Genomic DNA, 12,866 nt, shown 5'->3' with positions numbered 1-12,866 from the left:
TGTTTTCAACTTTTTCTGTTTGGCTTATTTTACTTAGCATGATTATCTTAAGGTCCGTCGATGTCGCAAATGGCAGTATTTCATCTCTTCTTATAACTGAGTAATATTCCATCGTATACGTGTACCACAGCTTCTTTATCTAGTCATCTATTGTAGGGCACTTTGGTTGCTTCCAAGTTCTGGCCACCATGAATAATGCTGCTATTGTATCTTATAATGCCGCTATGTATCTTTTTGGATATATGTTTTCCAGTCTTTGGGGTAAATACCCGGTAGAGGGTTTGCTCTAGATCAAGTCTTAGATTTTTGAAGAACCTCCGTACTGTTTTCCATAGTGGCTATACCAGTTTGCAGTCCCATCAGCAGTGTATGAGGGTTCCTTTTTCTCTGCATCTTCTTCAACACTTGTTATTACTTTTCCTGTTGAAAATATCTATTCTAACAGGTGTGAGATGTTGAAAATACCTGTTCTAACAGGTATCTCATTGTGGTTTTGATTTGCATTTCACTAATAGCTAGTGATATTGAGCTCTTTTCATATGTTTATTGGCTATTTGTATGTCTTCTTGGGAGAAGTGTCTGTTCAGGTTCTCTGACCATTTTTTAATTGGATTTTTGTTGTTGTTGTTGTTGTTATTGAGTTGTATGAGTTCTTTGTATATTTTGGAAATTAGGTCCTTATCAGAGGCATTGCCTGCAAATACATTTTCCCATTTGGATGGTTGTCTTTTACCTTTTTAAAGGTTTCTTTTGCTGTGCAGAAGCTTTTTAGTTTGATGTAATCCCATTCATTTATTTTCACGTTTACTTCCCTTGCTTTTGAGGTCAAATTCATAAAATCCTCTTTAAGTTCAAGGTCCATGAGTTTAGTTCTTATGTTTTCTTCTATGCATTTTATTGTTTCAGGTCTTATATTCAGGACCTCAATCCATTTTGAGTTAATTTTGGTGTGTGGTGATAGACAACAGTCTTGTTTCATTCGTTTGTAGGTGGCTTTCTAGTTTTCCCAGCACCATTTATTGAAGAGGCTTTGCTTTCTCCACTGTATGTTTTTGGCTCCTTTGTCAAAAATTATTTGCTCATATAAACATGGGTTTACTTCTGGCCTCTCGATTCTGTTCCACTGGTCTGTGTGTCTGTTTTTCTGCCAATACCATGCTGTTTTGATTACCGTCACTTTGTAGTATAATTTGAAGTCAGGAAGAGTGATGCCTCCAGCTTTGTTCTTTTTTCTCAGGATGGCTTTGGCAATTCAGAGTCTTTTGTGCTTCCATACAAATCTGATGATTTTTTGTTTTATTTCTTTAAAGAGTGCTGATGGGATTTTGATGGGCAAAATGTGTATATTGCTTTAGGTAATTTAGGCTCGTACAACTAGACACTCTACTTAGTTCTGGGGGCATAGAGATGAATAGGCATAGTTTCTGTCTTAGCAAGCTCATAAAAAATTGGGGAAGTGGACAATGATAATACAATATAGTAGCTTCTATAGTGGACATCTGTATAAGGTGCAGAGAGCACTGAGTTCTCAGTAAATTGGTGAATTCCGAGGAGGTTTGTTTGGGCTAATTCTTGAAAGAGGGTTACTAACTCTCTTTTGGGCTGCTACAAAAAACTACCATAGACTGGGTGGCTTGTAAACAGGCATTAATTACTCACAATTCTGGAGGCTGGAAGTCTGAGATCAGGATGACAGCATGGTTGAGTTCCAGTGAAGGACTTCTTCTGAGTTGCAGACGGCCAACTTCTCCTTGATGGAGAGCAGAGAGAGGAAGCAAGCTCTCTTGTGACTCTTATAAGGGCAGTAATCCCTTTTGTGAGGGCTCCACTCTCGTGACCTCACCTAATCCTAATTATCTCCCAAAGATCCCATCTCCTAATACCATCACATAGGGGTTAGGTGTAGTTTCAACATAAGAATTTTTGGCAGACACATACATTCTGTTTATAATAGGGGGAGAGGAGTTTGTTAGACAAATAAGGCAAGGGAGGAGTGTATGTGTGGGGTGTGTGTGTGGTGGGGGAGACTAAGGCCATCCAGGTGGAAGAAATTGCATGCACAAAAGCTCAGAGCTTTGTAACAAAAGCTCAAAGTTCTGTATTAGGGAAGCTGCCAATAATTTAAACTTCCAGAATAATTCAGCAAAGAGGTGAAGCGTAGGTTGTATGATGTAGGATAGAGGGGAAAGAGATAAATCTCTAAAGATACATAAGGGAAGAGAAATTCATACTTTATCCTATCAATGGAAGGGTATTGAGCAATTTTAAAGTAATGGTGTCAAGTTAATCATGTTTTCTGTGGAAACTCAATTACAAGTGGTCAAGAATAGTGGTGTAAAGGCCATTTTAGAGGTTTGGCAATAATTCAGGTTCAGGATAAAGAAGAGAGATGTGTATTAATTAACAAATTTTATCCATCTTCCAACAAATGCTTGTTGAGTATTTACAGTGTGCCAGACATGGGGGCTATAGACGTGAACATGAATTAACACTTCACTCACATTACTAAGAGGCCAGTGGAAAATTAGACATTAAACAGACTCTTCATACTGTTTTTCAGATTTTCCCCTTTGGGGATATAATGTGTTATGTATGAAAGAATCTTTGTATCAGACTGCCTGAGTTTTAAATTCTGCCTCTGCAGCTTTGTACTCGAGAGACTTTGGGCAAGTTACTTATCCTCATCAGTAATATGGTGGGCTTTATGAAGATGAGAGGAGAAAATGTATGCAAAGGACTGAGAACAGTGCCAGTACATCTTTCAGCTCCCAGTTTAGAGCTCAAGGAAGAAAGAGAAGACAGGGCAGGAGCTGGACAGGTTATGGGGTATAGCGCCATCATATAGTATGTATAGAATTTGTAACTTGCTAGAAAGACCAAAAACAGTGTTGCATTAAGAAAGATTCTGTCCTTTCATCCTTATTTCTTTCTGGCTTCTGAAATTGTCTGAGAGGAAGGGTCAGGTACATCCAACATGGAAGTTGCTATAATTTGTCTGCCATGACATGTATTGTCCCCTATTCTTGATTCCTCTACTCCCACAGTTGGTGGCCTTTGACTTCAGCTATATCTAGTCCTCTCTGCTGCACACAGTGTGCTTGACACAGGAACCAATGGACTATACTTCAACTCAGGTCAAAGAGTGAGATCATGGAAACAAAGGTCTAGTATTAAAAATATATAAAGTGGAAAAATAAAGCAGAAAAGACCAATGGTCAGAGAAAAGGAAATAGTAAGAGAAAAACATCCGTTTAGGGGAAGGGCTTTGGACAGGTCATTCCTTGTCAGAATTTTACATATTGAAAAAGCTCGGTGACTGATGATTATCAAAATTCATGGTTCTGAGCCACTGCAACAGCAGGATGAGAAACAACTGAGCACAAAATGCTCTGCAGGTGATTAGTGCCCATCTGACAAATTGCTTCTGGTCTGAGGACAATTCTTAATCATTGTCCTTTAAATATGGGCTTCATATTAAAGAAAAAAAATTCGATATAAAACAATAGTAGGCATCCCATCTGAGAGTGGATAAGATCTGAAAAACAATTCTTTTTGGAGATTGCAGTCTAGGAAGTCAAAAATGTCTCCTCCAGAGTTGCCACGGCAACATCTCCCTCTTATGACATGAAGGAAGACAGAGGTCATGTTGGTGGGCTGTTTAAATGTTGCTCTAATCATGTCTTTTATTTCCATGGGGGAAAAGAGAAAAAGGCAATAGGTAGGAAGAAAAAAATAAGAATAGAAAATAAAAGAGGTAAAGGGATTCCTGTGAGTGATTTTCCAAATAGATTTTGTTATTGCAGGATTCATATTAATTCAATAGGATTTAAAGTCTAATAGAGAATCCAAAATGCAATCTCCAACACTTCAAGGTATAATGAGTGTTCAAGTATAAGATGATGCCATGGCCACTTTTGTATTGTGGAGAGGGACTTTAAACTAGATTGCAAGGAAGAGAGGAAGAAAGGGGGTTACAAAAGCCATCACTTAAGATTTGGACTAAGTGAAAGAACAGGTTTTCTTTAAATTAATACGGCTTCTTTTGGTAATTTGTACGTACTTTTTAAACCCACACTTTGGAATTATATAAAGCCTCTCTTAAATTAGAGAATGAGGTGATATCAATCAGGTCAGCTAGGAAAATAGAAACACAGAGGTAGTTTAACAGAATTCAATATAAGGAACTAGTTATCACGTATAGGATAAGCTAAGGAATAAAGGGGATATTATGTTCTATCTATTTTAACACACATGCACACACACACAGTGAAGGGGACAGAGAGGCAACCTAGAGATTAGCAAAAATAGGAGCTACATCCTGGGTTACCCTGCTCCTGGAGGGGCAAATGGAGATGGTAGTAATACAGAACTACGGGGGCCCGGCAGCCTGGAGGGAGTGGTCACTGTGGTAAGGGCAAATTGGTAGGACCTGGGATCACAAAAGTGGCAAATTGTTGCTGGAAATACCATCCAAATCAGAAAGGGGGAGAGGAAGGGAGGGAAGGAAAGAGGGAAGGAGTGAAAGAATGAAGGAGAGAGAGATACCTTGTTTTCTCTGCTCCTTTCACCCTCCAATCTTTTATTTTCCAATCTCTCACCAGTGCCTTCCATTGGCAAACACAACAAGAAGTTGTCAAAGGAGCCTGGGAAGTACAGTAGCATGGATTAGCTTCTAGTGATGCAGAGCAGAAGAAGGGTGCTGGATGGATCTTAGAGACAGGTAAATAAATCAGCAAAGAGAGTGTGGGTATGTGTGAGAAGGCTAGCATTATAGATTAGTTAAAGTATGAATTATAGAATACTTGAAAAGAAATGCTATCTTAGTATTTAAAAATGCATACCATATTAGCCATTTTGTTTAGGAGTCTGAAATTGCTTAAAAAGGCTATGACCTTGGATGTGAAGTCCAGAGGCCTTGAGTGCTGCTTTCTGCAGTGCATAATCTGTGGTATCAAAGACATCATTCAAGTTAGGGCAACTCTTTTCAGTATCAGAATGAGATTCACCAGGACAATAAATTTGGAGAATAGAAATAAATTCTTTATGAATAACTAATTGTATTTCTAAATTATCACAGATAAATATATGTAAGCTCCAATTCAATTTTAAGAACTTATTGGAAAAGTGATCACAGTTGAGCTATAAGAAAAACTAGTAGAATGTTGATGCCAGATCTGTGTTAAAATTCCAGAATATCAGGGTCAGGAGATCAGCTTCGAGTCCAGAGCAATACCTCTGGACAACCTGTATGATTACCATCTTTTCCCAGCCTCTTCTTGAACTATTCTAGAGGTGGATGTCTTCCTGAGGCAACTCATGTGATTTCCTGCTGACAAATAGTCTGCTATTTGTCAGCAAGAATCACAGCTAGAGAGAAATTAAAGTGGTAAAGGCAAATACTATTTGGGAACTACCGCGATAGGGGAAGAGAGACCTCAGTATAGAGATGGGCACTTTTTCAAATACAAAGACGTGGGTATTATAGCCAAGGAGCAGAGTGGGGGTCAGTGGATACAAAGTTACTAAGAGGAATCATTACAAATAAGGGAGATTGTGATTGAAATGACTTGATAATTCCCTCTAATATACTTTTCATCTCAGTTAATGTGTTCTTCATTTCAGACTGGTTCACTTTTATAATTTCCAAACCAGGGTGATAAGGTATAGAGAGAGATGAATGAAGAATTTGATCAGGTGTCAAGAGTGGAGAATTTTCACTAAACTGATCCATCAGCATTCTTGCTAAGACTGGGCCAAAGACAGAGCCCAAGTTTGGGACTCTTCGAAAAGACACCTTGGAGGAATCTGATCAAAGTTTGGCCAAGGCGAGAACCTTGTCATCTGTTAGCAAAAAAGTTGTATGTAGAAAGAAAATCTGCCTTCCTTTTTTTTTTTTACAGCTGTACAAAAATATTTTTTCTTTATATTCTTATTCTATCAGCTGTCCTATTATTTATTTTTTATTTTTCCTAGCTTTATTGAAATATAATAGACAATTAGTTGCTCATATTTACATTGTACAATTCAATGAGTTTTTTTCAATTATAATTGACATATTAGTTTCAGTTGTATAGCATAGCAATTAGAGCTCAAGTGATCACTAAATCTAGTATCCTTTTTCCCCCTTACATATTTCTTACATTGTTTACTATTTTCCTTATGCTACACTTTATATCTCCATGACTATGTTGTAACTATTTGTATTTATTAATTCCTTTGCCCTTTTTCACCATCCCTCCAACCCCCTCTGTCTAGTAGCCCTCAAAATATTCTGTGTCTATGAGTTTCCTTTTTGTGATTATTGTTGTTTATTTTGTTCTTTAGATTTCCACATGTACATGAAATCATGTGGTATTTGTCTTTCTCTATCTGACTTACTTTATTTAGCACAATACCCTCTAGGTCCATCAAGACAATATCTTTTTCTATCCCATTCCTTTTAGTCTGCGTGTGTCTTTTAATCTGAAGTGAGTCTTTTGTAAGCAGCATATGTAGGAGGTCTTGTTTCTTTATCCATTCGGCCACCCTATCCTTTGGTTGGAGCACTTAATTCTTTTCCATTTGAAGTAGTTGTTGATAGATATGTAGTTATTACCATTTTTTATTTGTGATTTTCATACATGTTTTTCTTCTTAAAGAAGTCCCTTCAACAATTCCTGTAATAGCGGCTGGGTGGTGATGAATTCCTTTAGCTTATTTTTGTCAGGGATGCTCCTTATCTGTCCTTCAACTCTAAATGATAGCTTTGCTGGATAAAGTATTCTCGGTTTAGATCCTGGGTTTTCATCACTTTGAATATTTTGTGCCAAGCCCATTTGTCCTGAAAAGTTTCCTTTGAGAAATCAGCTGCCAGTCTTATGGGTGCTCCCTTGTAGGTAACTAACTGCTTTTCTCTTGCTGCTTTTAAGATTCTCTCTTTGTGTTTAACCTTTGGCATTTTAATTATGATATGTTTTGGTGTGTGTCTTTGGGTTCCTCTTTCTTGGGACTCTCTTAGCTTCCTGGGATTGTATGAATATTTCCTTCACCAGGTTAGGGAATTTTTCCATCATTATTTCTTCAAATAGCTTTTCCACTTCTTGTTCTCCCTCTCCTCCTTCAGGTACCTCTATTACATGAATGTTTTTACACTTAATTTTGTCCCAAAGACTCCTTAAAATATTATTATATTGTTGGCTTTTTTTTTTTCTTGCCTTTCTGATTGGGTGATGTTGGCTTCCTCATTCTCTATATTGGTGACTCAATCCTCTCTTTCATCCACTCTGGTTAATTCCCTCTAATATACTTTTCATCTCAGTTAATGTGTTCTTCATTTCAGACTGGTTCACTTTTATAATTTCCATTTCTATTTTTATGTTTTTTAATCTCTTTGTTAAAGTTCTCACTGAGTTCATCTATTCTTCTCCCTCATTGAACATCTTTATAAGCAATGTTTTAAACTCTGCATCTGTTAGATTACTTGACTCATTTTTTCCTGGATCTCTGTTCTGTTCTCTCATATGGTTTCTGCTTCTTTGTCTTCCCACTTTGGTTGCCTTTCTGTATCTGTTCCCACTTTGGCTGCCTTTCTGAGAATCCTCTGAGCCAAGAGATCTCTTATCCAGTTTGATGACATCTCAACTCTAGTGGCCCTGCATCCACACACTGGGAGCAGCGAGGACTCAACAGAGGAACAATGGATACTGCCAGTGCTTTTGCCCAGGAGGAAGCCTTGCCTCCGGCCCTCACTCTGACAACTCAGCATTCCCATTTTGGCTGCCTTTCTGTATTTGTTTCTACTAAGCAATGCTCTTAGGTGTTCCGATCTTGTAGTGTGGTTTTGTGTAGTAGGGGTCCAGAGGCACAGTCCTGAAAGGGGTTCAGCTGCAGGCCAGTTTTAGGCCCAGCCTGTATCCCTCTGGGGCCACCTGTTCAAATTCAGCAAGCAATCCACAGATGCCGTGCTTATAGTTGCCTCAAGAAACCATGCCAGAAACTGAGGTCAGCTGCCACCAGTGTGAGTGTTGGCAGTGTTCAGCAAGGAGCACCTGACTTGCTGAGGATATACCTGGATGTGGCTTAGGTAGAGCCGCAAGTTGGGGGAGGTGGAGTTTTAGAGAATCCTCTGAGCCGAGATACCTCTTATCTAGTTTGACGACATCTTAGCTCTGGTGGCCCTGCATCCACACACTGGGAGCAACGAGGGCTCATCAGAAGAACAATGGATACTGCCAGTGCTTTTGCCCAGGAGGAAGCCTTGCCTCTGGCCCTCACTCTGACAACTCAGCATCCCCTTGCAAGTCCCTGGTGCCCCCATCCACCCCACCCCAGTAGCAGACCCAGCACTGGTGCTCAGAGAGAGCAGTTCCATCATTACAAAATTCCCATTGTGGACACGGCCCCTTTAAGAGGTGTCTGTAGCTGCCAGCTGCTGCTGCTGCAGCCTCTGTCCCACTCAGCCGCTCTGGACTGGGCAGCCTCATGTCCTTGCCCCATCCTAGTTCCTCTCGTTGCAGGGTGATTTCTTATTTCTCTCCCTAATTGTAGGGCTCGCTCATCTAGACCCCAGAAGACTTTGCTTGCTGTTTGCTCCATGTTTCGATCACAGCTTTAATGTAGTCATAAGAGCGGATGAAAAAAGCCTCTATCATCTACGCCATTTTGTCTTCCAGTCCAAAATCTGTCTTCTGAAGCTTTCCTCCACTGGTCTGAGTTCTGTTATGTAGGATCACATAGCACAATATTAATCCCTTTGCTCCATGACATTCTTTCATACATCAAGAGATTTGTCTTGTTCTCCTGCCCTTGACCTTTTTCAGGCTAAAGATCTCTAGAGTCTTCACAAGTTCCTTCTATTAACATTCCATTGACCATTCTGGTTGTTTTTTTCCCCATCCCTTTGTATTAGTGTCTTACACAAGCCTACAACTCATTTATTCTGAGGCTTTATCACATTCCCCAGTGATTTAGAGGCTCAATTCCTAATCTCTCAAGGTAATTTGTAACTCTTACTTCTACTAGCCTGGTTGTGGATTTTAGTATTCTATATTAGATTGTGTGTTTGTGAAGAGTAGGAATTGTATCTTGACCATTTAACTTACTTAAGGGTAATGAGTATATGTATATGTATATAGCCATAGTCACTCTTTAATGGAATAGGCATGGTTGTTTTATTTACAAACCAGAGTATAGACAGGTTATAGTTTTCCAACTCCTGGTCTATTTTCACAGACTTCACTGCCTAGCAGGATGTAGCATATAGAAAGAACGTAAAAATTAACATACCGACGATCATGATTCCATGCTCTATCTACAACTCTTGTGCCCTTTTCCTCATGCTCTTCTCCTTGCCTTAAATGATCTCCTTTTATCTTTATAGAGGACTCTTCCTTCAAGATTCAGCTCAAATATGACTTACCTTGCCAAGATGTCTTTGGCCTTCCCTCCCCGAGAAGTCTGGCCCTCCAAAACCAGAATACATTTCTTCCTCATTTGAATTCCAATGGCATATAAATCATTCTCTTATTTAGAAAGAATCTTTAACTGTGGAGTCAGGTAGGTTTATACTTGAATCCAGTTCAATTATCACTTGTGCTTTGGTAAATCTACTTAGTCTTTTTAGGGATCATTGTTTTGTTTTGTTTTTTAAACATGAAATTTAGGATGATATTTATTTCATGGAGTTCTTAAAGGGTTAAATAAAATAGTAAATGTTGAGGACTTTGCCCAAAGCATGGTATATAGTGGCACTCAATTTTTATCTATTTAATTGAATGTTACTTTTCTAACTCCAAAATAAAGCACTAAAAAAGTTTTATTGATCAAATTGTCTTCTTTTTATTCTATAATTACTTCTATAATATTGAATATTTTAATCTATCCAAATGATAGCCACTAGCCACATGTGGCTAGTTATATTTAAATTAATTAAAATGAAATACAATTAAAATTCAGTTCCTCAGTCAAACAATGTCCATAAGTGGCTGGTGGTGACAGTATTGGACAGTGCAGATTTAGAATGTTTCCATCACTGCAGGAAGTTCTTTTGGACTATGCTGCCCTAGATTGTAATAGTACTGCTCCAAACTCCACATAATATTACCAGCTTGGTCAGCTATTTCCTCCATTATTCTGGATCTTATATTTCTAGCATCCAACTATGATTCAGTTTCACTTTTGGGCAGCCAAATAATACAAATAATTCTTGTAGGATCTACAATTAGTTAAATTCCCAAGTGTTTAATTTTTTTTTCTTTAGGTGCTTTCATAGTATTTTGGAAGTATTGATTATATCAAGAGTTGGCAACTTTTTCTGTATAGGGCCAGATACAAAATATTTTAGGCTTTATGGGTCATACAGTCTCTGTTCCAACTATTAACCCTGCAACTATAGTGTGAAAGCAGCCATAGTCACTCTTTAATGGAATAGGCATGGTTGTTTTATTTACAAACCAGAGTATAGACAGGTTATAGTTTTCCAACTCCTGGTCTATTTTCACAGACTTCACTGCTTCTTGTAGTGATGTAGCCAGTCCTCTCTACCACCACTCCTTTTTAGACCAAAATAATCTATCTCTAAACACTCTTTTTTGAGGGGGAGGGGGCCAGATTGGAGATCATTTAACCTCAGTTGGTACTAGGGGCCCATCTTCTCAAATATTTCATCAGGATTCTGAAGGTTTATACAGTCCCCAGAAAAATAAAATAGTAGAAAGAACTAACAAAATGTTTATTGTATGCCAGATATTGTCTAAAACTGTTACATCAATAACTCATTTAAACCTTACAACAATCTGCTTTACTTATGAGGAAACTGAGGTACGGAGAAGTTAAGTAACTTGCCAAGATCGCATCACTTCTAAGAAATAGAGCTGTGAATCAATCCTAGTCAGTCTCCCATTATTCATTTCTATACCACGGGGTTGCTTTTAGGCAGTGCCTATGTCCTTGACTCCCAGTGTTTGACTCGTGAACTTTTTTTTTAATCTGAAAACTCTTCTTATCTCCTCTTGTTGCTCCCAAAGGTCCTCACCTGTACCTATCCCGCAACCCAGGAAATTAGCACAAACTCTTCAGTGCTTTACAAAAGACAGGAAGAATAGTTATCTTCTAGCATCTTGTCTAGGCTTCAAAAATCATTTTTGGTAAACCCAATGGACATAATTTTAGTCCTCTTTTGTCCTTTCAGCAGCAATGAACATGGTAGTCACTCTTTTCTTCTAAAAAATCAAATCTCCTGACCCCTGGGATGCACACACCTGGCTCTCCTTTCATCTCTCAGGCAAGTCTTTCTCAGTCTCTTCTGAAACTTTCTCTTTTTGACCTTTAAAGTCTGGTCTCCCAGGTTTACTTTTCTCCTTATGCCCTTTCTCTGTGTAATCTCATAAGCCATAGTGCTTTAACTGCTATTTGCATAAAAATGGTTCCCACATCTTTATTTCCAGAACTTCCCAAAGCTCCAATCTTAACAACCACTTAAGCAACTTATTTACAGAGGTGTCTTATGAGCACATACGGCTCAGCATTTTTCAAACAGAAATAATTATTTTCTCTCTTAAGCCTACTGTTTCTTATATTGCCTTCCTTTTTGAATAGATTTCCAAGCTAGAAATCTGTATGTCATCTGATTCTTCCTCTGACAGCCCTATCAATTATCAAGTCCTGAAAATTTCAAATTACTTTGAAAATCACTTTCAGATCCACCCACTTCTTGCTCTTGTAACTGCCACTTGGCTGCTTGTCTGTCTTCCTGTAACAATCTTTTATCTGGCCTTTCTTCCATCAGTCTAGTTCCCCTTCCAGAGACTAGTCCTCCTGGTGCAGCCTGATTGGTTTTCCTCGTATACAAATTAAACTATGTTATTTTCTTGCATGAAATCTTTAGTGGTTCTCTGCTGCTCTTATAATTCAGTGTGAATTTCTTTAGTTGGCCAACAAGACTCTTCATGATCCTGTTCCCACATACCTCTCCAGCATATCACTGTGTGTTCCTCCCTACCCTGTGCTCTGGTCATTCTGACCTACCCACTCTGGCCTTGGAATCATTACACCTGCTCTTTCCCCAGCTTGGAACATATTTCCCTCCCTTTTGGCCTTCTGGCTAACTCCTGCTTATTCCACAAGTTTCTTTGGTGATACAGACTTGTGCTTAGATTTGCTTCCTTTACAAAGCCTTGTGTGACTTCTGAGAAGCCTTCCATAGTCCCTCAAACCAGGGTTAAGTGCCTTCTGTCTACTCTCACAGTACCCTGCACCTAGTCCTAGTCAACATCTATTTTTCTAGGTTGCAGTTGACATAGGCTGTTGTTCTTTCCCATAGACTAAGCTCTGTGAAGGCGGGGACAGTTGCTGCTTTCCACTGTTATAGTCTTAGTGCCTTGCACAGTGCCCAGTAGAAGCCTTTTAAATACTGATTGAAAAAAAATGATTAGGAAAAGAAAGTTAAGAATATGAGCTTTGGAGTAAAAAATCTTGGGTTTAAATCTCACCTTTTCTACTACAAGTCATGTGTGACCATTGCCACTTACTAACTATATGAAGTATGTTGACCTCTTGAAGCCTCAATTTTCTCATCTGTAATATGGGAATAATAGTAAAGCCAAATTCACAGGGTTGTTTTCATGTTTCAGTGAGATAAAACACACAAAGCAATTAGCCCAGTGACTGGAACATGGTAAATGCTCAATAAATGTCACTATTAATAATACTAGACTGTGTATGTCCTTGCAAGACATACACAGTCTAGAACCAGGCTCCCTGGACTCAAACCCTCCTACTGGCCATGGGACCTTGGGCAAATCAATTAACCTCTCTGTGCCTCAGTTCCTGCATCTTTAAAATGGAAAAGTAACAGAATATGCCTTATGGGATTGTTGTGAGGGGTAAAT

The 12,866-nt window shown here is 38.7% G+C and overlaps 1 protein-coding gene across 1 annotated transcript in view; it reads left to right on the top strand.

Annotated features, from left to right (window-relative positions):
• The window catches only part of ARL6IP6 (ADP ribosylation factor like GTPase 6 interacting protein 6), a 111,497-nt gene extending 101,697 nt beyond the window's left edge, over window positions 1–9,800 (top strand). Inside the window, exon 4 of the mRNA XM_023530098.1 lies at window positions 9,359–9,800. Within this exon, the coding sequence (XP_023385866.1) occupies window positions 9,359–9,392 (34 nt within the window). The 3' untranslated portion in view covers window positions 9,393–9,800. The remainder of the gene's footprint in view (window positions 1–9,358) is intronic.
• The last annotated feature ends 3,066 nt before the right edge of the window (window positions 9,801–12,866 follow it).

Source organism: Pteropus vampyrus, unplaced genomic scaffold, assembly GCF_000151845.1.
Source record: "Pteropus vampyrus isolate Shadow unplaced genomic scaffold, Pvam_2.0 Scaffold2, whole genome shotgun sequence".
In the NCBI taxonomy this organism is placed as follows: domain Eukaryota; kingdom Metazoa; phylum Chordata; class Mammalia; order Chiroptera; family Pteropodidae; genus Pteropus; species Pteropus vampyrus.
The sequence above is the reverse complement of the archived record's forward strand: the minus strand, read 5'-3'. Positions and strand labels throughout refer to the sequence as shown.